The 22163-nt window shown below is 40.0% G+C and overlaps 1 protein-coding gene across 10 annotated transcripts in view; it reads left to right on the top strand.

Moving 5' to 3' along the window:
- Positions 1-5465: 5465 nt before the first annotated feature.
- Positions 5466-22163, top strand: part of TFCP2 (transcription factor CP2) — a 56612-nt gene continuing 39914 nt past the window's right edge. For 4 of the 10 annotated variants that reach the window (XM_036098894.2, XM_036098887.2, XM_036098893.2 and 1 more), the window contains exon 1: positions 5467-6300. In XM_036098894.2, coding sequence (XP_035954787.2) covers positions 6179-6300 — 122 coding nt within the window. In that variant the 5' untranslated portion in view covers positions 5467-6178. Of the gene's footprint in view, positions 6301-22163 lie in introns of all 10 variants that reach the window. The other 6 variants (XM_036098890.2, XM_036098889.2, XM_036098886.2 and 3 more) reach the window with 3 other exon arrangements.

Raw genomic sequence — 22163 nt, 5'->3', positions numbered from 1 at the left:
TCTGAGATGTTCTTTTGGGTTTCTGGACTCAATTCCGACGTGTGTGTGGAGGCTTCCCCACACCAATAAGCGATGCTCAGACACCAACAAGGTATCCACGAATTCAGTTCAGTTCTGACAGTATCTACCTGAAGATAGCATCAGATTCCACAGGTAAAAGGCTCAGTCCCACAAGACCACCCTCCACTTCTGATACCATCACACGCCCAAGTTGTTACCTGTGCTTCTGATTGACCAGCTACAGATTGGAGGCTCCAACGGTCCCCTTCCAACAGGATGCTAATTGTGAGTATAGGTTGTTACCTACACTTCTGACCAACTGGCCATACATTAGAGGTTCCCATGACCCCCTCTTTGGGTTCTAGATTAATTTACTAGAATGGCTCACAGAACTCAGGGAAACCCATTTACTCGCTAGATTACTGCTTTATTACAAAGGTTATTAAGGGATACAAATCAACAGCCCTATGAAGAAATACATATGGCAAGGTCCAGAACAAAGGAGCTTCAGTGTTCATGGAGCTTGGGGCCCTGGCGCAGTGGCACATGGAACGGTTCTATTTCCCAACCTGGAAGCTCTCTGAACACCCTCCGTTGGGATCTTTATAGAGGTTTCATTACATAGGCATGGTTGATTAACTCATTGGTCATTGGTGATTGATTGAAACTCTAGCCCCTCTCCCTTTCCCAGAAATCAGGGGGTGGGACTGAAAGTTCCAACCCACTATTCATGGTTGGTTTCCCTGGCAACCAGCCCCCATCCTTAAGTGTTTTCCAAAAGCCACCTTCATTAACAAACACAGCTGTGGTGAAAAGGAGCTTGTTATGAATAACAAGACACCCATTTCACCTTCATGGCTCTGAAGCATTTTCAGGAACTGAGGACAGAGACAAAATATCACAAAAGATGCTCCCATAGCTCTATTGTTCAGGAAACTCCAAGGGTTTTGGAAGCTGTGAGCCAGGAACTGTGGGTGAAGACCAAATATATATGAGACTATGTTTTGGTCATCTGGATATATATATATAAACACACACACACATATGTGTATACACACATATACACATATATATACACACACACATATAATACACTATATATATATATATTTCTTATAAATCACAATATCGCAGATGTCCACTGTGCTGAGGACTGCTGTGAAGAGGGAACTGATCTTTTATGGGCTGGAGAAGATGTGGGCTGGTTTCTGGATTACAGATAAGAGATGCAGGCAACCAGAAGTTGCCTGGAGCTGCATGGCTATGAAAGGTTTTGATTTCCTTTTCTCTCAACTACAGAGTCCTTCAAAGAAGCCAGATTGGGGCTCACAGGCTTGTCTGGGGGGATGTAGGAAAATGTGAAGAGTTAAAATTAGGTGGTCAGTCCCTCAACAAAGCCTGCCTGGTTAATGGTTTCTTCCTGTATCTAGAAGAAAATGCCCACTAATTGACTGGGGAACCCAGCAACTGTGACTGACTTCAGTATTTGAGTGAGAAGGGAAGCCTAAGGGATGGATGGGTGCTGACCCAGAAGCTTGAGCCCTCAAGCCTCTGAGAGAATTGTTTTGTCTTGAGAAGTAGGCAGGACAGGTGCTAGGGTCCCCTTTTTGTCAATCATAATAGCTAACCCTTACTGATCACAACTATGTTCTAGGTACTCTTCTAAGCACTTAACATGCATTATGTCAGTTAATTCTCACCATAATTCTGTAAAGTAAGAACCACTATTCTACCCATTTTATAGATAAGGACTTGAGGCACAGAGAAGATGAGGAATCTACTTAGGGTTGCTTTGTTTGTGAGCTGCAGAACCAGGTCTCATACCCAGGTAAGTTGCCTCTAAAGCCTGTGTGCTTAACTTTACCCCATACAGGATGGGACTTGGGAATTGCTTTTCTGTCCTGATCTTATTGGTAGGATTTCCACATCTTTTTACCACCCAGGGTCAGCTCTGCTGTGTTCTGTAGAAGAGGAAGAATTTTTCCTTTACCCTTTTAGGTTCTTTTGGTGGGTCTATTAATTACATTGACATAAAACACACTTAACAGGAAAAAAACAAATCTAATTATATATGTACAACAGCCCCATAAGACTATGAGACCCACAAGTGGTCAGGCAATTGAGGCTTATATGGCATCCTGAGCTATGGGGAAGGGGGTTGGGGCCTGAGACTTTAAAGGGGAGGAAGATAATTTACAGGAAGATGGGAAGAGCAAATGTTTGGCAAGCAAATGTTTGCCATGGCATGCAGAGACAATGGAGCCAGAAAGGAATCTGAACAAACAGGCCCTTGAGCTTCCCATAGCTACCATACTTAGCTCATCTTCTTTGTAGTTATCTCTGATGATAGTTCTCTTCCTGGACTAGGCCCTCTATCTAAATTATTTTAGGCAGTTAAAGGGAAGATAAAATCTTTTCCTTAGCCTTTCAGGCCTTGATTGACTTCAGCTCAAATTAATCCACAAGCCAAAAATGCACATTTTGGGGAGGCTCATTCTGAACCCCTTCAGATCCATCTAAACAGTGTCTAGTTTTGGGACCTAATCTAGGGAAATGAACCCTTTACAGATCAGCCTTAACTCCACCCAGTGGTCCAGAATACTGAATTTGGAGCTCTGTGTCACAGGTGCTCTAATTAATTAGTCATATTTACTATATCTAATAAGAACCATGATTTTTGTTGTGGGATGAATTTACCCATACAAAATTTGGTTTATTGATAGGTGGTGCTGGATTTCCAGGGGAATACCTGGTGATCTTTTCTTGGAAGCAGAGCTCCCAGGGCTGTCCCTGAAATCCCTGTTTCCAGCCCTGGCACTCCAGTTTCACTTTTAGTTACATTGGGAAAGAGAGAGGAAGGGAAAAGTCCACTCCCCCCAGTCACAGCATTCCAGGGGTAAACAATCTATAAAATCTTTTCCCCACAGGGGGATCTGGGCTCACAGACATAAATCTCAAGACTGATCTGCATTCCAGTTGCGAGGGGCCAAGGCTTAGGAATTACTTCTCATCTTACCCCAGTTTATTTTAGAATTAATAAATGGTAAGGAGGATTTTTGTGGCCTTTATTTTGGTTCAGAATTTAAACTTAAGCTCAAACATTTCTGAGAAAGACAAGTCCGTCTTTTTCTAAATATTTTCCAGAGGACAGGGCTCCATAAGATTCCTGGATATGGTAATTATCTCTTCCAAACATCTAATATGAATATTCCTTGTTTTATTTTATTTTATTTTTTAATATTTTATTTATTTATTAGATAGAGAGAGACACAGCAAGAGAGGGAACACAAGCAGGGGGAGTGGGAGAGGGAGAAGCAGGCTTCCTGCTGAGCAGGGAGCCCGTTGTGGGGCTCTATCCCGGGACCCTGGGATCATGACCTGAGCCAAAGGCAGAGGCTTCACGACTGAGCCACCCAGGTGCTCCCCTTGTTTTATTTTAAATCCATTCACTTTGAGCTATTTTTCTCCATATTAAACAAATGTTTCATCCAAGACATCTTCATGTGTGCAGTTTTTGATAATTCAATATTCTCACCTCCACAAGCTTCAAGATTCACCTCTGAAAAGAATAGGTAGGAAACAGATCTTTTTTAGGTTAAAACCATCCACAGGGACAGAGTGGCATGATGGTTAGATGTCTAGACTGTGAGATCGTCAGGCTTCACCACTCGTAAACTGGGTGACCCTGAACAAGCCAATTAATTTTTCTAAGTCTCAGTTTCCTTATCTATGAAATGAATCTAATCATGGTACCTTTCTTACAGGAGTGATGTGAGAATTAAATGAGCTTCTATACATAAAGCACCTAGTTAGGGCTTGCCCTGAGGAAGGGCTCAGTAAATACAAGTCTCTCATTATAACATCAGAGATTTAAAGTTACTTGCCCAGATTATGCATGTAGTGATAGAGCTGTTAATTCAAGGAGGCATGGTTCCACCTAACAGGTGTGTAAAAATACTCTGGATATAATGTTTGTTTACAAAGGATTTTGATTATGGCATCTCTCTTTTGGTTTCTGAGCCCAGGACCAGTTGGTTTACTTATAGACACATGTTTTCAGATAAAACTGGCTCAAGGGAAGAAGAAATGGCTTGAAGAGACATTAGATGTCCCAGGGAACCAAGACTTGGATGCCAGGGCTTATTAAGGTAAGCCTAGAGCCCTCAAAGAGAGAATCTTGTGGCTGAAACTGGGGGCATGCTATTAAACTTCATGTCAACCTCTTTCCTTTCTTTTTTTTTTTTTTTTAAGGATTTTATTTATTTATTTGACAGAGAGAGAGACAGCGAGAGAGGGAACACAAGCAGGGGGAGTGGGAGAGGGAGAAGCAGGCTTCCCGAGGAGCAGGGAGCCCGATGCGGGACTCGATCCCAGGACCCTGGGATCATGACCTGAGCTGAAGGCAGATGCTTAACCATCTGAGCCACCCAGGTGCCCAGCCTCTTTCCTTTCTTAATTCAATAAGCATTTTTTTTTAAAGTCCTACTGAATGCAGAAACTATACTAGGAGATATGTAGAACACAAGCCTGAAAAAGATTTTTTTCTCTTATTTAGGAAATCACAGTCTAGTGTAAAAGGCAGATACATACGACTCAAGACAAACTGTAAAAAGTTCAACAATGGAATACAACAATGAACCAATACTTTAACATATAGGCAATATTTTATAGTAAAAAATATCAGACTTTGGAATCAGCTCTGAAGTTGGCACAGCAATTTAGCTCTGGCAAATTTCAGTCCGTAGGCTTCTTTCCCTACTGGTAAAATGAGGGTCATCATACTTAGCTTTAGAACTATAATTCTAATTACAAGATTGTCTTGAGGATTACTAATAATGTCATAAAGTTCCTGGTACATAGTTGATGCTCGATAAACAGCGAAGGAAGGTGAAGCAGGGATGGTTATCCCTACTTTTCAAATGAGGAATCGAAATCTCAACGAGATTAAGCGATTATTCGAAATTCACCAAACTAGTAAGTGAAGACGCCAGCCCAAATCCTAATATTCAGACCACGACTTTTTAAAAAACTCCAACTTTCACCTATCTCATGCTTTCCTGTTCAAATGCATTAGGGAGAATGCGAAGGATGAGCATAAGCAGAGTCTTGACCTTCGGAGAGGTGAGTTTAAGCAGAGAGAGTATTCCAGGAGCAAAGGAGCACCTACAGGGAGCGCCGAGGAAACGGTGCTGAATCCTCCAGGGCTAGGGGTGGGTTCGGTAAGACTAGAGTGAAGGCTCCACCCACGCCTTAGAGTGCGGACTCGGTACACGGCGGAAGGTAGTCCTCAGGTAGCCACAGAGAGGGCCATTTAAACAGGAGACACCTGACGCACGCTGGGTCCTCTCCTAGACCGCCCAGCCCATCTCCGGGGGCGGGGGGCCGTCGCGCAGCTAGCCTATTATCACTGCCGAAGCCCACGAACTCTCTTCCTCATTGGCGAGCCACGGGGTGACGTCACGTTCTCCGGACCCACAAAGGGAGAGGGCGCCATGATTGGTTGGCGCTGGGGCGGCGGGCGGTGGAGGACCCTGGCTAGTCTGGGTTTCCAGCCGGTGCTGGACTTTCCCCTTCCATGTTCCGAGGCCGTGGGGGACTGCAGAGGGCGGGGAGTTGGCTCGGCGGAGACCTGGATTTGGTTCTAAGAGCTTTGGGGTTGAGAGGGGGTGACCGGAAGTGATCGTGGGACTGACCGGAAGCGAGGCCTGGAGGGGAAAGAGAGAGCGGGCCCCCGGAGGGAGGGGGCTTCCCGCAGAAGGGGACCGGGGGAAAAGGTGCGAAAGCGGCGTGGGAGCGCCGGGTAGGCAGCGGGTCTCTGCTGCTGGTTGTTTGGAAGGCAGCGAGTGACCACCACGAGCTCAAGGGGAGAGCCCAAGGATTGAGAGTACGGGAGTCCAGGGCTGCCTCAGGGGAATCTGGAATAGTTAAGCAAAGGGGCCCGCGCGCGGCTCCAGAGAGCTGGGTGGGAGGGATTTTGGAAGTCGAGGCAGGAGCTAGGAGCCGAGGGTACGGCAAATTAGTTGTGCGGGCAGTGCGGTTCAGGCTTGGGGTTGGCCAGTGGGAACTGCGTGGGAGATCTTGGTTTGGAGTTTTCGACAGTCTTGGCCCCATTGGGTAGAATCACACTACTTGCCTTTGTACAAGAAACGGTGTCTCCTGGGGCAAGGAAGGAGCCAGCATGGCCTGGGCTCTGAAGCTGCCTCTGGCCGATGAAGTGATTGAATCTGGGCTGGTGCAGGACTTTGATGCTAGTCTGTCCGGGATCGGCCAGGAACTGGGTGCTGGTGCCTATAGCATGAGGTGAGTGAGATTTTTCCCAGACCCTGCACCTTCTAAATAACAAAAGCAGGAAAGAGAATGGGCGGGGGGGTGGGGGGATGGAGGGAGGTATTTAGTTAAATAAGCTGTCTGCGGTTAGGGAACATTGACTTGTTTCTTTGTTGCTTTGAATAGTGACTATTGTGGAAGAAATGGAACAAGAGATTGTAGGTAGTGTCAAGTCTGTGCAGGATCAGTGGAAGAAGCAAGAATGGCCCTTGGTTAGCAAAACAGATGAATGTTGAGAGGCTGTTTGTTGTGCCAATGTGGGAGACTTGGAGACGGATGGTGTGTGTGTATGTGTGGGTAGGTTGGACTGGAAGTGTGTGAAGGGGCCACATTGAGCATGTTAGGGATGTCTGGGGAGTTGGGAGATGGGGTTAATGATGAATATTGGTTGACTGCTTTTTGGAAGGAAATGTGAGACCTTGGTGAAGAAGTCCACACATCTGCCATAGCCAGCCGTTAAGGATTGATTGTGGGATGTCTGCCTTTTGAAACATAAACTACAAAAAGAAAAAGTATCAGAGAACTTTTAGATACTTCTAGACTTTGGTGTATCAAGTCAAATGTTGATAATAAATAAAAATCTCCTATGAAAGTAGCATAACTTCCCATGTAGTTTGTTTGCATGCATTAGCTACTTCATTCCTCCAGTATAGTTTGTTTCATTTATGAGATGTACAAGAATCATGTCTGGAAATGTTGAAACATCTGCACCTTAGGGTTACATGGAATATAATTGGGTTTCCAAATGCATTATAAGGCTCAGTCTAAATAAGTGAGGCAAAAGAGACTTTAGAACGTCAGTTTGAATTTATGAGTTTATAGGGGAAAGATGTTTTTTTATGGGGAAGGTAGACAAATTTTGTATTCTGATAGTGAGATCCTTTGAGAGTTATGTAATGTAAAATTCTTGTCTTTATGCCTGCTACACCAAAATGGATTTTCCTCAGTGAAGTAAATTAATGAGTTAGAACTTAATACTTCATCTTCAGGAATCTTTGCTTACAGTTAGAATAATAAAGGCTATCCTTGTATACATATTTTAGTGATTCTCAGGGAAATTTAAGCGCTATCATGGAATGCTCTTAGTGTTGAGAAATTTAACTCTAGTTTTGCCTGTCCTTGTTTACATAAGTCTGCCCTTAAAAATACAGATTATCTTGGTCTGAAAGTAAATGTCCCAACCCTGAGCTTGCACAGCAGTTGACATAATATTTGACAATTCATGCTGTTGTTCATGTAAAAACTAACACAGCAAAAAGTTTGGTTTTCTCTGGATTATCAGAGGATGAAGATAATTAAATATAACTGTACTTGTTATAAAAATAGTTGACATTGTCAACAAACATTCTGTGCATGTTATGTGCTTTCTGTACCAGGCAACCTTAAATTTAAAAATGCTTTCCTATGTCATACCCTGAGTGGTCTTCACTGGTATTAGCACAATGGTTTGTGTATTTACACATTTAGAATTTTTTCCAACATCAGTTCTACAAGAGTTTTCAAACATCACTTTGTTTTCCCTAGAGCACAGTGTGCCAAAATTTGAAGTATTTTTCTTTGTTTTTTTCACCTTCCTCTTTTTTATGCATTTTGCTCCTGTCCCTCTTCTCTTGACTCTGATACATATGTAATCATTTGTGTTAACTTCTATTAATTAGATACCAGTTCTCAGACTTTGTGTTCATGAGAGTCATCCAGAGTACCCATTAAAAATAGTTTCCAGGGGCGCCTCGGTGGCTCAGTCAGTTAAGCGTCTGCCTTCGGCTCAGTTCGTGATGCCGGGGTCCTGGGATCGAGTCCCGCATCGGGTTCCCTGCTCTGCAGGGAGCCTGCTTCTCCCTCTGCCTCTGCCTCTCTCTCTTTCTGTCTCTCATGAATAAATAAATAAAATCTTAAAAAAAAAAAATAGTTCCCAGGGCCTCATCTTCAGTGATTTTCTGGGGCACAGGCCAAAAATCTGATTTTTAAAACAAGTTCTTAGATTTTGATGCAGGTAGTCCAACAACCACATTTTAAGAAGCCCTGACTGGAGGAGTTTTCATACACAAAGACAATGATTCTTTGCTCTTTGTGTTTCTCCCTTTAATTAAACCTCGTAATTAATTTTCCTACACCTTTTTAGGGAAGAGGTTCTCTTTGACAAGGTATTTGTTTTGTAAAATATATTCCCTAATGTATTCATTTTACCCTAATTTGCATTTTTTGCTGCATCTTATAATGGTTTCACTTCAAATCTATTGATTTATATTTTATAAAGATTCATCTTAACTGGATTTCTGTTTTGGACTCTTGATCTGCCATTGTATTCAGTAATATTCTTTTTCTAAGTGGTTCTTTAATATTCTTACTTTTGTCCTTACATTTTAATACATGGGACAAGTTTTATAGTTAAAATAAAGGAAATTCCCTGAAAACATGCTAAGTAAAAGGAACCAGTCAGAAAAGACCACACAACATATGATTCCACTTTTATGAAATGTCCAGAATAGGCAAACCTAGAGAGACAGAAAGTAGAATAGTGGTTGACTAGAGCCTGGGGAAAGAGGTAATGGGGAGTGACTGCTAATGGTACTGGGTTTTTTGTGGGGAGGGGGTTCATAAAATGTTCTAAAATAGTGGGGTTGATAAAAATGTTCTAAAATAGTGGTGAGGGGCACCTGCCTGGCTCAGTCGTTAGAGCATGTGACTCTTGATCTTGGGTCATGAGTTTGAGCCCCATATTGGGTATAGAGATTACTTAAAATGCATACATTCATATATAAAAATAAATTGTGATAGTTGCACCATTCTGTGACTACACTAAAGACAACTGAACTATACACTTTAGATGGGTGAATTGTATAGTATATGAACTGTATCAAAATAGAGCTGTTATTAAAGTCAAAAAGGGCTCTCTCTCTCGCTCAATTAAAATCTTTTTTAAAAAGTAAAGAAGGTTGGGGCGCCTGGGTGGCTCAGTCGTTAGGCGTCTGCCTTCGGCTCAGGTCATGATCCCAGGGTCCTGGGATCGAGCCCCACATCGGGCTCCCTGCTCCTCGGGAAGCCTGCTTCTCCCTCTCCCACTCCCCCTGCTTGTGTTCCCTCTCCCACTCTGTCTCTCTCTGTCAAATAAATAAAATCTTTAAAAAAAAAAAGTAAAGAAGATTAAATTTTGTAGTTTAGTTTGTTTATTTATGGTGGGCAGCAAAGCAAGGTTTATTGAGAGTACAAAGCTCCTGAAGAGGGAGGGGCCCCAAGAGGGTTGCCTAAATTTTGTAGTTTAAAAAGAATTTTCCATCTTTCATTTTTTTTTTTAATTTGAGGTGGAGTTCACATCATAAAAATTAACCATTTTAATGTGAACAATTCAGTGTTATTAGTATATTCACAGTGTTGTGCGACTACCACCTCATCAGACCAAAAGAAAACCCTGTACCTTTTATGCAGTTGCTCCCCATTTCCCCCTCCCCTTTCTCCCTGGCAGTCTGTCTATAAGATTTACCTATTCTGGATATTTCATATAAATGGAGTCGTACAATGTCTGACATTTTGTGTTTGGCTTCTTTCATTTAGCATCATGTTTCAGGGTCCATTCATGTTGTAGCATGTATCAGTACTTCAGTATTTCATTCCTTTTTATGTCTGAATAATCCATCATATGTATATATATCACAGCTTGTTTATCTGTTCATCCATTGGTGATGTAGGGATTGTTTCCACCTTTTGACTATTATGAATAATGCTAATGTGTCATTGTGTTTAAAAAGGAGATGACCATGAAATGTTTATAAGCATTTGTGTACAAATTTCTGTGTAGATTTCTTTTAATTGAGTCATAATTGATATATAACATTGTACTAGTTTAAGGTGTGGAACATAATGATTAAATATTTGTATAAATTGCAAAATGATCAGAACGATAAGTCTAGTTAACATCTTTCACCATACATAGTTAGAAAAAAATTGTTTTCTTGTGATGAGAACTTTTAAGATCTACTCTCTTAGCAACTTTCAAATATGCAACACAGTATTATTGACTATAATCACTCTGCTGTACCAGACATATGTTTTCATTTCTCTTGGATATATTTCTAGGCCTGGAATTGCTGGGTCATATGGTAATTCTATGCTTAACTTTTTTTTTTTTTTTTTTAATTTAAAGACTTTTAGAGCAGTTTTAGGCTCACAGAAATACTGAGAGGAAGGTACAAAGATTTGCCATATACCCCCTGCCTCCACACATGTATATTCTCCCCTTTTATCAACAGCCTTTACCAGAGTGGTCCACACTCTGTACCTACATTGATGAACCTACATTGACATATCAGAATCACCCAAAGTCCATAGTTTACCTTAGAGTTCACTCTTGGTAGTATACAGTCTAGAGTTTTGGACAAATACATAATGACAGGTATCTATCATTAGAGTATTATACAGAGTAGTTTCATTGCCTTAAAAATCCTCTGTGTTCTGCCTATTCATTCCCCCACCCCCACCCAACCCTGACAACCACTGATTTTTTTTTTAGTGTCTCCAGTTTTGCCTTTATAGAATGTCATATAATTGGAATCATGCGATATGTAGCCTTTTCAGATTAGCTTCTTTCACTTAGAAATATGCATTTAACATGCCTCCATGTCTTTTCATGGCTTGATAGCTAATTTCTTTTTAGTGCTCAGTAGTCTAGTCTGGATGTATCACAGTTTATTCATTCATCTACTGAAGGATATTTTGTTTCCTTTCAAGTTTTGGCAGTTATGAATAAAACTGTTATAAAACATCCATGTGCAGGGTTTTGTGTAGAGATAGTTTCCAACTCCTTTGGGTAAATAATAGCAAGGAATGCAATTCTGGATCATATAGTAAGAGTATGTTTAGTTTTTTTGGTGTGTGTTTTTTTTCCTGGTATTTTCCCAGCCTTATTATTTTTTTAATTAATTTTTTTTATTATTAACATAATGTATTATTTGTTTCAGGGGTACAGGTCTGTGATTCATCAGTCTTACACAATACACAGCACTCACCATAGCACATACCCTCCCCAATGTCCATCACCCAGCCACCCAATCCCTCTCACCCCCCTCTACTCCAGAGTATGTTTAGTTTTTGTAAGAAACTGCCAGACTGTCCTCCAAAGTGGCTGTACCATTTTGCATTCTTCCTGGAAATTAGTGAGAGCTCCCTTTGCTCCATATCCTTGTCAGTATTTGGTGTTGTCAGTGTTCCAGATTTTGGTCATTCTAATAGGTGTGTAGTATATACCAAACTTTTTCAGGAACTGTCAAGCCGTTTTTGGTTTGTTTTTTTTAAGATTTTTATTTATTTATTTATTTGTCGAATAGCAGTGGTGAAAGTGGGTATCCTTATTCCTGATTTTAGAGGGAAAGCTTTCAGTCTTTCACTACTGAGCTGTGAAATTTTCATAAATGCCCTTTTAATATTAAGGAAATTTCTTTTTATTCCTAGTTGACTCTTTGTGTGTGCGTGCGTGCGTGCGTGTGTGTGTTTTATCGTGGTAAAATACACATAAAATTTACCATTTTAGCTATTTTTTTTTAAAGATTTTATTTATTTATTTGGCAGAGAGAGAGAGCGGGAGCAGGACCACAAGCAGGGGGAGTAGGAGAGGGAGAAGCAGGCTTCCTGCCGGGCAGGGAGCCCAATGCAGGGCGATGCTGTGCTCGATCCCAGGACCCTGGGATCGTGACCTGAGCCAAAGGCAGACGCTTAACGACTGAGCCACCCAGCCCCATTTTAGCTATTTTTAAGTATACAGTTAGTTCAGTGGCATTAAATACATTCACGTTGTTGTGCAACTATTACCAGCATCCATCTCCAGAATTTTTTCATCATCCCAAACTGAAACTCTATACCCATTAATCACTAACTCGCCTAGTCCCTGGCACCACCGTTCTACTTTCTGTCTCTATGAATTTGACACTCTAGGAATCTCATATAGTGGAGTCATACAAATTTGTCCTTATGTGACTGCCTTATTTCACTTAGCATAATGTCATCAAGGTTTTGCTGAGTGTTTTTATCATGAAAGTGTGTTAAATTTCGTCCAGTGCCTTTTCTTTGTTTATTGAGATGATCATGTGGTATATTACATTGATTTCCTTATGTTGAACCACCTTGTATTTCTGGGAAAAATCCTACTTGGTTATAGTGTGTAATCATTTTTTTTTTTTTTAAAGATTTTATTTATTCATTTGAGACACAAAGATACAGAGGGAGAGAGCATGAGCAGGGAGAGAGGCAGAGGGAGAAGGAGAAGCAGGCTCCCCGCTGAGCCAGGAGCCCGATGTGGGGCTCGATCCCAGGACCCTGGGATCATGACCTGAGCCGAAGGCAGATGCTTAACCATCTGAGCCACCCAGGCGCCCCGAGTGTGTAATCATTTTTATATGCTATTAGACTAGTATTTTGTTGAGGATTTTTGTGTCTTTATTCAGGGATATTGGTCTGTAGTGTTCTTTTCCCATGCTATTTTTGTCTGGCTTTGGTGTCAGGATAATGCTGGCCTTGTAGAATGTTAGAAAGTGTTCTCTTTTTTTGGAAGAGTTTGAGTAGGATTGGTGTTAATTCTTTAAGTGTTTGGTAGAATTCACCAGTGAAGGCATCTGTTCTAGACTTTTCTTTGTTGAGAGGATTTTGATTACTGATTGAATCTGTTGTTATATATCTGTTGAGATTTGTTATTTCTTCTCGAGTCAGTTTCGGTATTTTGTTTCTAGAAAAAATTTTTGTATCTAAATTATCTTATTTTTTGGAGTAAAATTGTTCATAGTGTTCTCTTATAATCCTTTCATTTCTATAAAGTTGGTGGTAATAGCCCGTTTCATTTCTGATTTATTTATTTGTGTCTTCTCCCCTTTTTTCCTGGACAGTCTAGCTAAAAGTTTGTCAATTTTGTTGATCTTTTTAAAGAACAGGCTTTTGGTTTTGTGGATTCACTACTATTTTTTAATTTTCTACTTCATTTTTCCCTCATCATCTTTATTATTTCTTTCTTCTGCTGGTTTTGGATTTTGTTTATTTGTTTGTTTGTTTATTTTTAGTTCCTTAAGATGTAAAGTTAGATTATTTTATTTGAAGTCTTTCTTCCTTTTTATGTAGGCATTTACAGCTATGAATTTCCCCGAGTATTGCTTTCACGGTGCCCTATAAGTTTTGGTATATTGTGTTTTCATTTGTCTCAGTATTTTCTAATTTCCCTAGTGATTTTTTTTTTCTTTCACTCATTGGTTGTTTAAGAGTGTGTTGCTTATTTCCACATATTTGCAAATTTTACAGTTTTCCTTTTCCTTTTATTGATCCTAGCTTCATTCCATTGTGGTCAGAGAAAATCAGTATGATTTAGATTTTTTAAAAGTTACTGAGGATTGGTTTATGGCCAAACATGTGGTCTACCTTGGAGAATGTTTTATGTGTACTTGAAAATATATATTTTCCTGTTGTTGGTTGAAGTGTTCTGTATATGTCTGTTAGGTCTAGTTGATTTATAATTGTTCAGGTTGTTCAAGTCCTCTGTTTCCTTATTGATCTTCTGTCTAGATGTCCTACTCATTATTTAAAGTGGTATTTGGTGGGGGGATGGGTTAGCCTGGTGATGGGTATTAAAGAGGGCACGTTCTGCATGGAGCACTGGGTGTTACTACGCAAATAATGAATCATGGAACACTACATCAAAAACTAATGATGTAATGTATGGTGATTAACGTAACATAATAATAAAAAATAAAAAATAAAAAAAAAAATAAAGTGGGGGTATTGAAGTCTCTAACCACTGTGGTAGAAATGTCTATTTTTACCTTCAGTTCTTTTTTTTTAATTTAATTTTAATTTTAATTTTTTAATTTTTTATTTTTTTTTTACCTTCAGTTCTTTCAGTGTTTGCTTCTTATATTCAGGGGGTCTGTTACTTGGTGTGTACATATTTATAATTATATTTTCCTTTTTTAAGATTTTATTTATTTGACAGAGAGAGACACAGCGAGAGAGGGAACACAAGCAGGGGGAGTGGGAGAGGCAGAAGCAGGCTTCCAGCTGTGGGGCTCGATCCCAGTACCCTGGGATCATGACCTGAGCCAAAGGCAAACAACTGACTGAGCCCCCCAGGTGCCCCTATAATTATATTTTCTTGATAAATTGTCTTTTAAACCAATATAAAAGTCCCTCTTTGTCTCTTGTAACAACTTTTGACTTAAATTCTATTTTGTTTGATATTTGATTAGTCACTGCAGGTCTCTTTTGGTTACTATTCGCATGGAAGATCTTCCATTTTTTCACTTTTGGCCTATTTGTGTATTGTATCTAAAGTGAGTCTTCTGTAAGCAACATATGGTTGGTCATTAAAAAAAATCTTTTCTGCCAGTCTGTGTCTTTAATTGGTGAGTTAAACCATTTGTACTTAAAGTGATTACTGATAATGAAGGACTAATTTCTGCCATTGTGCTATTTTTTTTTTTAAGATTTTATTTACTTTAAAGATACAGACAGACAGCAGTGGGGGAGGAGCAAGAGGGAGAGGGACAAGCAGACTCCCTGCTGAGCGCAGTGACTGACGCAGGGCTCTATCCCACAACCCTGAGATCATGACCTGAGCTGAAATTGAGAGTTGGACGCTCAACCAACTAAGCCACCCAGGCGCCCCTGTGCTATTTGTTTTCTATAGGTCATATATATATATATTTTTTGTTCCTCAATTACTCTTCTTTTGTGTTTGATTTTTTTCTAAGGTACCATTTTAATTCCTTCTTTATTTTTTCATTTTTTATTTTTTTTGTATAGTTTTAAAGTTATTTTCTTGGTGGTTACTGTGGGGATTACAGTTAACATCCTAAGTGTATAGCAATCTAATTTGGTTTGATACCAGCTGGACTTATTGTGGTGATCATTTTGCAATAGATATAAATATGTATAGATATCAAATCATTATGTGGTACAAGTGAAACTAATATAATGTTATATTTCAATTATCTCAATTTTAAAAAACAGCATACATTAACTCTGTTCCTGTCCAGTTCTGTTTCCACTTTTTATGTTGTTATTGTCACCAGTTATGTCTTTATACATTGTGTGCCTGTTACCATAGATTTATAATCATTGTTTTATTCATTTGTCCTTTTTTTTTTTTTTTTAAAGTAAGCTCTACACCCAATATGGGGCTCAAACTTACAACCCTGAGATCAAGAGTCACATGCTCCACTGTCAGGCACCCTTATGCATTTGTCTTTTAAATCAAATAGGAAACAAAAAGAAGAGTTAAACATACTAAAAATCAGTATACTATGTGACCTGTGTAATGATCTTTTTTCTTCATACGACTATGAGTTACCGTCTAGTGTTCTTTCATTTCAGGCTGAAGGATTCCCTTTAGCATTTCTTATAGGGCTGGTTTACTAGAAATGAACTCCCATAGCTTTTGTTGAAAAATAGTTTAATTTTTCCATCATTTTGGAATTCTTGGTTTTTAGTTTCAGTGCTTTACATATATCATCCCACTGCCTTCTGGCCTCCATGGTTTCTGATGAGATATTGACTTTTAATTTCATTGAGGTTCCCTCAAAATGTGATGAGTCCCTTTCTACTGCTTTGAAGATTGTTTTCCAACAGTTTGTACATAATGCACATTGGTGTGGCTCTCTTTGAATTTATCCTTTTGAAGTTTGTTGAGCTCCTTGGATGTGTAGATTCATGTCTCTCATCAATTTGGAAAAGTTTTTTGTTTTTTTTTTTAATAGATTTTATTTATTTATTAGAGCGAGCACAAGTGGGGGTAGGGCAGAGGGAGAGGGAGAAGCAGATTCCCCTCTGAGCAGGGAGCCTGACGAGGGGCTTGATCCCACGACCCTGGGATCACGACCCGAGCCAAAGGCAGATGCTTATCCAACTGAGCCACCCAGGCATCCCAATTTGGAAAGTTTTTAACCATTATTTCTTCAAATTTTTTCTGCCTCTTCCTCTCCCTCTTCTCCTAGAACTCTCATAATATGTACATTGTTACACTTGAATGGTGTATCATAGGCCTGTTAGTTTCTGTTCATTTTTCTTTATTCATTTTTCTTTCTGCCCCTCAGTCTGAGTAATCTCAATTTGCTATCTTCAGGTTTGCTGATTCTTTCTTCTGCTGATCTGATGTGAATCCCTGTAGTAAATTTTTAATTCCAGCTATTGTACTTTTGGGTCCAGATTTTCTATTTGTTTCCTTTTTATAACTTTTATTGCTGTTCTTTACTTGTTCATACATTGTTCTCCTGATTTCCTTTAGTTATTTGTCCATGTTTCCTTCAGCTCTTTGAGCATATTTAAGGTGTTTGTATATTAAGTCTAGTTTCAGGGCTTGCTCAAGGATAGTTTCTGTCAATTTCTCTTTTCTTGTGAATTGGCCATGCTTTCCTTTGTCTTTTTATATGTTTTATAATTTTTTGTTTAGAACTGGACATTTTGAGTATTGTAATATGGTAACTCTGGAAAGCAGATTCTATTCCCTCCCTAGAGATTACTGTTGTTACTTGATTAAGACTGAAATTATCCATTTGTTTAGTGACTTTCCCAAAGTATTTTTGCAAAGGGTATGTTCCTTGTTTTATGTGGTCACTGATGTCTCTTCTGTTACCTCCATGGTCAGCCGGTGATTTGACAGAAATTTTCTTAAATGCCTGAATCTAAGAAGAAAAGAAAAGAGGAAAAAAGAATGTTCTGTTTCTTTAAATCCCCTTGTCTGACTCTGCTGAGGAAGCCACCTCTGGCACAGGGGTTAAAACAATGGCCAGCCTGTGTGCCAACTCTTCAGCAATCAAAAGCAGTGATCAAAACATATAACCTTGATTTTTGGAGGACAGGGTCCCTATTGCCCACTCTGACACCAGCAGCCTGCAACAGGATCTCAGGCTACTGTCCCCACAGCTGCCTGCCATGGGACTGGGAGCTGGGGGAAGATAGATAGTATGCCAAATGCTGAAATTCACTAAAATTTACCAGCTCCTTTCTTCATCAAGCATTCCCTTGGATGCTGCTGGTGTTTGACTAGATTCCAGATTTCCAAAATAGTTGGTTCAAGCATTTCTTGCCAGCTCAACAGTTATTTTTGGTGGAGGGACCAATTTCTGGAGCTTTCTACTTTGGGCATCTTTCACGACCTCTGTCCTTAATCTGTAGTAGCCTTTTAATTGGTCCAGCCCTGCTTCCAGCTCTGCACTTGTCACCCTCACAGCCTGTTCTCTACACAGAAACTTTATAAGTATATGTGTATTTTGTTCATAAAAAAGTTAATTTCAGACTTGAAGATTTGCAAAAACACTACAAAGAATTTCTAAATACTCTTCAAGATTACTCAAATGTTAACATTTTGCTATATTTGTTTTACCTTTCTCCCTCTTCTCTCCAACACCTAGAATTTTTTTTTTCTGAACTGTTTAAGGGGTGCCTCGGTAGCTCAGTCAGTTAAATGTCTGACTCTTTTTTTTTTTTTTTAAAGATTTTATTTATTTGACATACAGAGAAAGCGAGAGAGGGAACACAAGCTGGGGGAGGTGGAGAGGGAGAAGCAGGCTTCCCGCAGAGCAGGGAGCCCGATGTGGGACTTGATCCCTGGATCCTGGGATCATGACCGGAGCCGAAGGCAGACGCTTAACGACTGAGCCACCCAGGCACCCCAGTGTCTGACTCTTGATCTCAGCTCAGGTCGGGATCTGAGGGTTGTGAGTTTCAGCCCTACATTGGGCTCCATGCTGGGTGTGGAGCCTACTTGATTAAAAAAAAAAAAAACAACTGTTTAAGTTGCAGATGCAGTGCCTCTTAACACCTAAATACTTTAGTGTGTATTTTTTTTTTTAAGATTTTATTTATTTGAGAGAGAGAAGACAGAGAGGGGGAGAGTGCGTGCATGAGTGGGGGGAGGGGCAGAGAGAGAAGCCGACTCCCCTGCTCAGCAGGGAGCCCGATGTGGGGCTCCATTCCAGGACCCTGAGATCATGACCCGAGCCGAAGGCAGACACTTAACTGACAGCCACCCAGGTGCCCCTTCGGTGCATATTTTTAAAAAAACATGAAATTCTCGGGGCACCTGGGTGGCTCAGTCATTAAGCGTCTGCCTTTGGTTCAGGTCATGGTCCCAGGGTCCTGGGATTGAGCCCCGCATCGGGCTCCCTGCTTGGCGGGGAGTCTGCTTCTCCCTCTCCCACTCCCCCTGCTTGTGTTCCCTCTCTTGCTGTCTCTCTCTCTTTCTCTGTCAAATAAATAAAATCTTTAAAAAAACAACAAAACATGAAATTCTCTTACATAACTATAGTATACTGATCAAAATTAGGAATTTAGCACACAGTACTGTGATCTAATCTGTGGACCTTATTCAGATTTTGCCAACTGTTCCAATAATGTCCTTTATAGCAGAAAAATATCCACGATTGTGTATCGATTCAGTTGTCATGTCTTTTGTCTCTTTTAATCTAGGACAGTTCCTGACTCTTTGTATTTTTTTTTTTTAAGATTTTATTTATTTATTTGACAGAGAGAGAGAGCACAAGCAGGGGGAGCGGCAGGCAGTGGGAGAGGGAGAAGCAGACTCCCCGCTGAGCAGGAATCCTGACATGGGGCTCCATTCTAGGACCCTGGGATCATGACCTGAGCCGAAGGCAGATGCTTGACTGACTGAGCCACCCAGGTGCCCCTGACTCTGTATTTTTATGACATTAACAACTTGATGAGTACAGGCCAGTTATTTTGTAGTCTATCCCTCAATTTGGGTTTGTTTGATGTTTGCTCATGATAGATTCAGGTCATGCACTTTGGGTGGTACTACTTAAGAAGGGATGCTGAGTTCTTCTCTGTGTATCACGTTAGGGTGCACATTCTGTTACTGGTCCCATTACTGGCAATGTTAATTCTGACTACTAAGTTAAGGTGGTGTGTGCCAGTTTTCTCCATTATAAATTTATTATTTTTCCTTTTGTAATTAGTGTCTTGTGGAGATATATTGTGAGACTGTGAAAATATCCTATTACTTTCAAGCATTCACCTACCAATTTTAGCAGCTGTGGATGACTCTTGCCCTAATCAATTTTCTTTTATGATGTTTGCTAAATGATGGTTTTCTAATTGTCTTTCCTTCTACATTTATTGGTTGGCTTTCTGCTGTAAGAAGGAACTTTCCCTTTTTATTTATTTATGTTTAACAATGTCGCCTTGGAGATTTTTACTTCATTATGTTGTAATCTTTTACAACTTATATATTGTGATCAAATTGTTCCAGATTTGGCCAGAAGAACCCCTTCCAACTGGCTGTGCAGAGAAGCCTTTTAAAATTAAGGTCTTGAAAAAAAAAAGTAAGATCTGGTTAATGTCTGTTGTCCTGAGGTAACTACTAATAACACCCTTGTCCACTCACCAAAGTGTCCCTGTTTATATGATACATTTATGATAATTAAATCATCAATAAGGTGATAATCACCTTATTTAAAATGTAGAGCAAAAAAATAAAATAAAATGTAGAGCAGATCATTTTACTTTTCTCCTGAAAACTCTCCAGTGATTTTGCATCTCACTTTGAATTGAAGTCTCAGTTCTGGTACTGATCTACGTGGGATGCCCTTCTGATCACCATGTCTGTATGGACTCTTCTCATTCTTCTCATGGCCTGCTCTGTCCCGGCCACAGCTGGCCCTCTTACAATTCCTTAAATGCTGTGCACGCTCCCACCTCAAGGCCTTTGCATTTGCTGTTACTCTTCCTGAAACAGCCTTCTACATTGCCCACTTCTCTAGGTTTCTGCTCAAATGTCACTTCATCAGAGAGAGGTTCTGTAGCCACTTTCACATAAAATAGCAATCAGCTCCTTCTTCTCACCAGTACTCTGCCTTCTGTCCTCTGCTTTATCTTTTTCTGAACATCTGATGTCTTACTCATTGGTTTGCCCCTTTCCCCAATTAGAATAAATGTTCCACGGAGGCAGTATACCCCTAGTGTTGTAGAAGGGTGTACCTAACAGGTAGTTTGTGTGGATTTATGGGGTATGTGAACTGAACTCACTCACTCATTACTTGTTTAAGAGGCAACTAGTGTAGCAGTTTCTGAGGCAGCTATTTCTCTTTATCAAAATTGAGTTTTGTTCTTTTTTGCTTTGCTTCTTTTTCACTACTGTTTGCCTTCACTTTTTTCCTCTTCAACTATTACCTATCCATCTTCTAAATCCCCATCTCTTTTTTGTCTTAGAGTTGGTCAGTTGTTACGACTGTTCCTTTACTTTCCCTTTTATTCTGGGTCTCTTATGATGGACAGTGTATTTAGGTGAGATTCCTCACTTTGCCACAAAATTTATCACTACTTTTGAAAAAATGGCACCACTGTAAAAATATAAAGAAATGAGTAAAGGGCGCTTGGGTGGTTCAGTCGGTTAAGCGTCTGCCTTCGGCTCAGGTCATGATCCCAGGGTCCTGGGATCCAGCTCCGCATCAGGCTCCCTGCTCAGCGGGGAGTCTGCTTCTCCCTCTCCCTCTCTCAAATAAATAAATAAAATCTTTAAAAAAAAAAATGAGTAAGAATGTCTCACTCCAAATTCAGGTTACTGTTGCCTCTGGAAGTTGGAGGGGGATATAATGGAAGAAGGATACAGAGGGCTTCAACTGTTAGTGCTTTATCTCTTAAACTGAGTGGAGTATACACAGGTATTGGTTATACTTTGTCTTTTTATATGTCTGAAATACTGTGTAATAAATTTAAGGAAAAAAGTGTCCAGTGCACAACGATTGCTGGCTAGCTTTCCTCATCTTTTTAAGTTGTCCTATCATTCACTGCCTTTTTTACCAAAGGTCTGTAAGTTTTTCTTTGCTTCCTTATAGTTTCTTGCTCTCTTAATTCTTACAGAAGATGACCCCAGTCAGTGTTGCCATTTCTTCCTTCTCCTACTTTGTTACCTTCTTTCTTTTTTCCACCTCCTGCTGCCCTGCCCTCCTTCTTTGTCCACCTTGTTGGCAGTAATTCCCATTTGTAGCTGAGAGTTAGTTCTCCTGATGCATCATCGAGCTGGAATCTGGGAGAAAAACAGACTGGGGACTTGGGATACACAAATTGATGTTCTGATTTTCCTTTCACTGCTAGTTCATGCTTTGTATGCCCATCAAATCTTGGTTGGTTCAGTCACTAAGCAGATTTTTCTTCATTCCACAAATATTTGAGTGCCTTTTGAATGCTAGGTTTTGTACAGCTTGATTGTGTAGCTTTGAGTCTTTACCATATGCTCCTATATGCAGTGTTGTGTCTAGTGCTATAGGATTAAAAGACAAATCAAGCAGGTTTTTGTCTCTACTTGCTTACAATTTGCTAGAGAAGATAAGACATGTATATAAATAGGTATGATACAGGCTAGAAACTGATATACCAAGACACTTATAAAGTGCTGTAGGAGTTCAGAGCATAGAAACACTACTTTTACCTCCTGACGGGGTATCTGAAAGAAAAGTAAGGTTTGGCCATGCAAAGATGGACAAAGAAGATATTCAAGGCAGAGGGATTGTAGGATTAATGTAATTGCTGGATTATGAAGTTTGTGTATCTTTATACAAGATAATGCTAAATTATTTTCCCTGGTATACCTGAGAGTTTAAGTGTTTATATTGTTATACATCCTAACCAATACTTAGCTAGTCAGTGTTTTAATTTTTGTCAGTTAGTGGATGTGGATTTCATTGTGGTTTTATTTGCATTTTCCTGATATTTTATGAGTCTGAGCACCTTTTTATTTTTTATTTTATTTTTATTTTTTAAAAATATTTTATTTATTTGACAGAGAGAGACACAGCTAGAGAGGGAACACAAGCAGGGGGAGTGGGAGAGGGAGAAGCAGGCTTCCCGCAGAG

This window comes from Halichoerus grypus, chromosome 6, assembly GCF_964656455.1.
Source record: "Halichoerus grypus chromosome 6, mHalGry1.hap1.1, whole genome shotgun sequence".
Classification (NCBI taxonomy): Eukaryota; Metazoa; Chordata; class Mammalia; order Carnivora; family Phocidae; genus Halichoerus; species Halichoerus grypus.
Note: the sequence above shows the minus strand (reverse complement) of the source record. Positions and strands in the feature narration are given on the sequence as shown.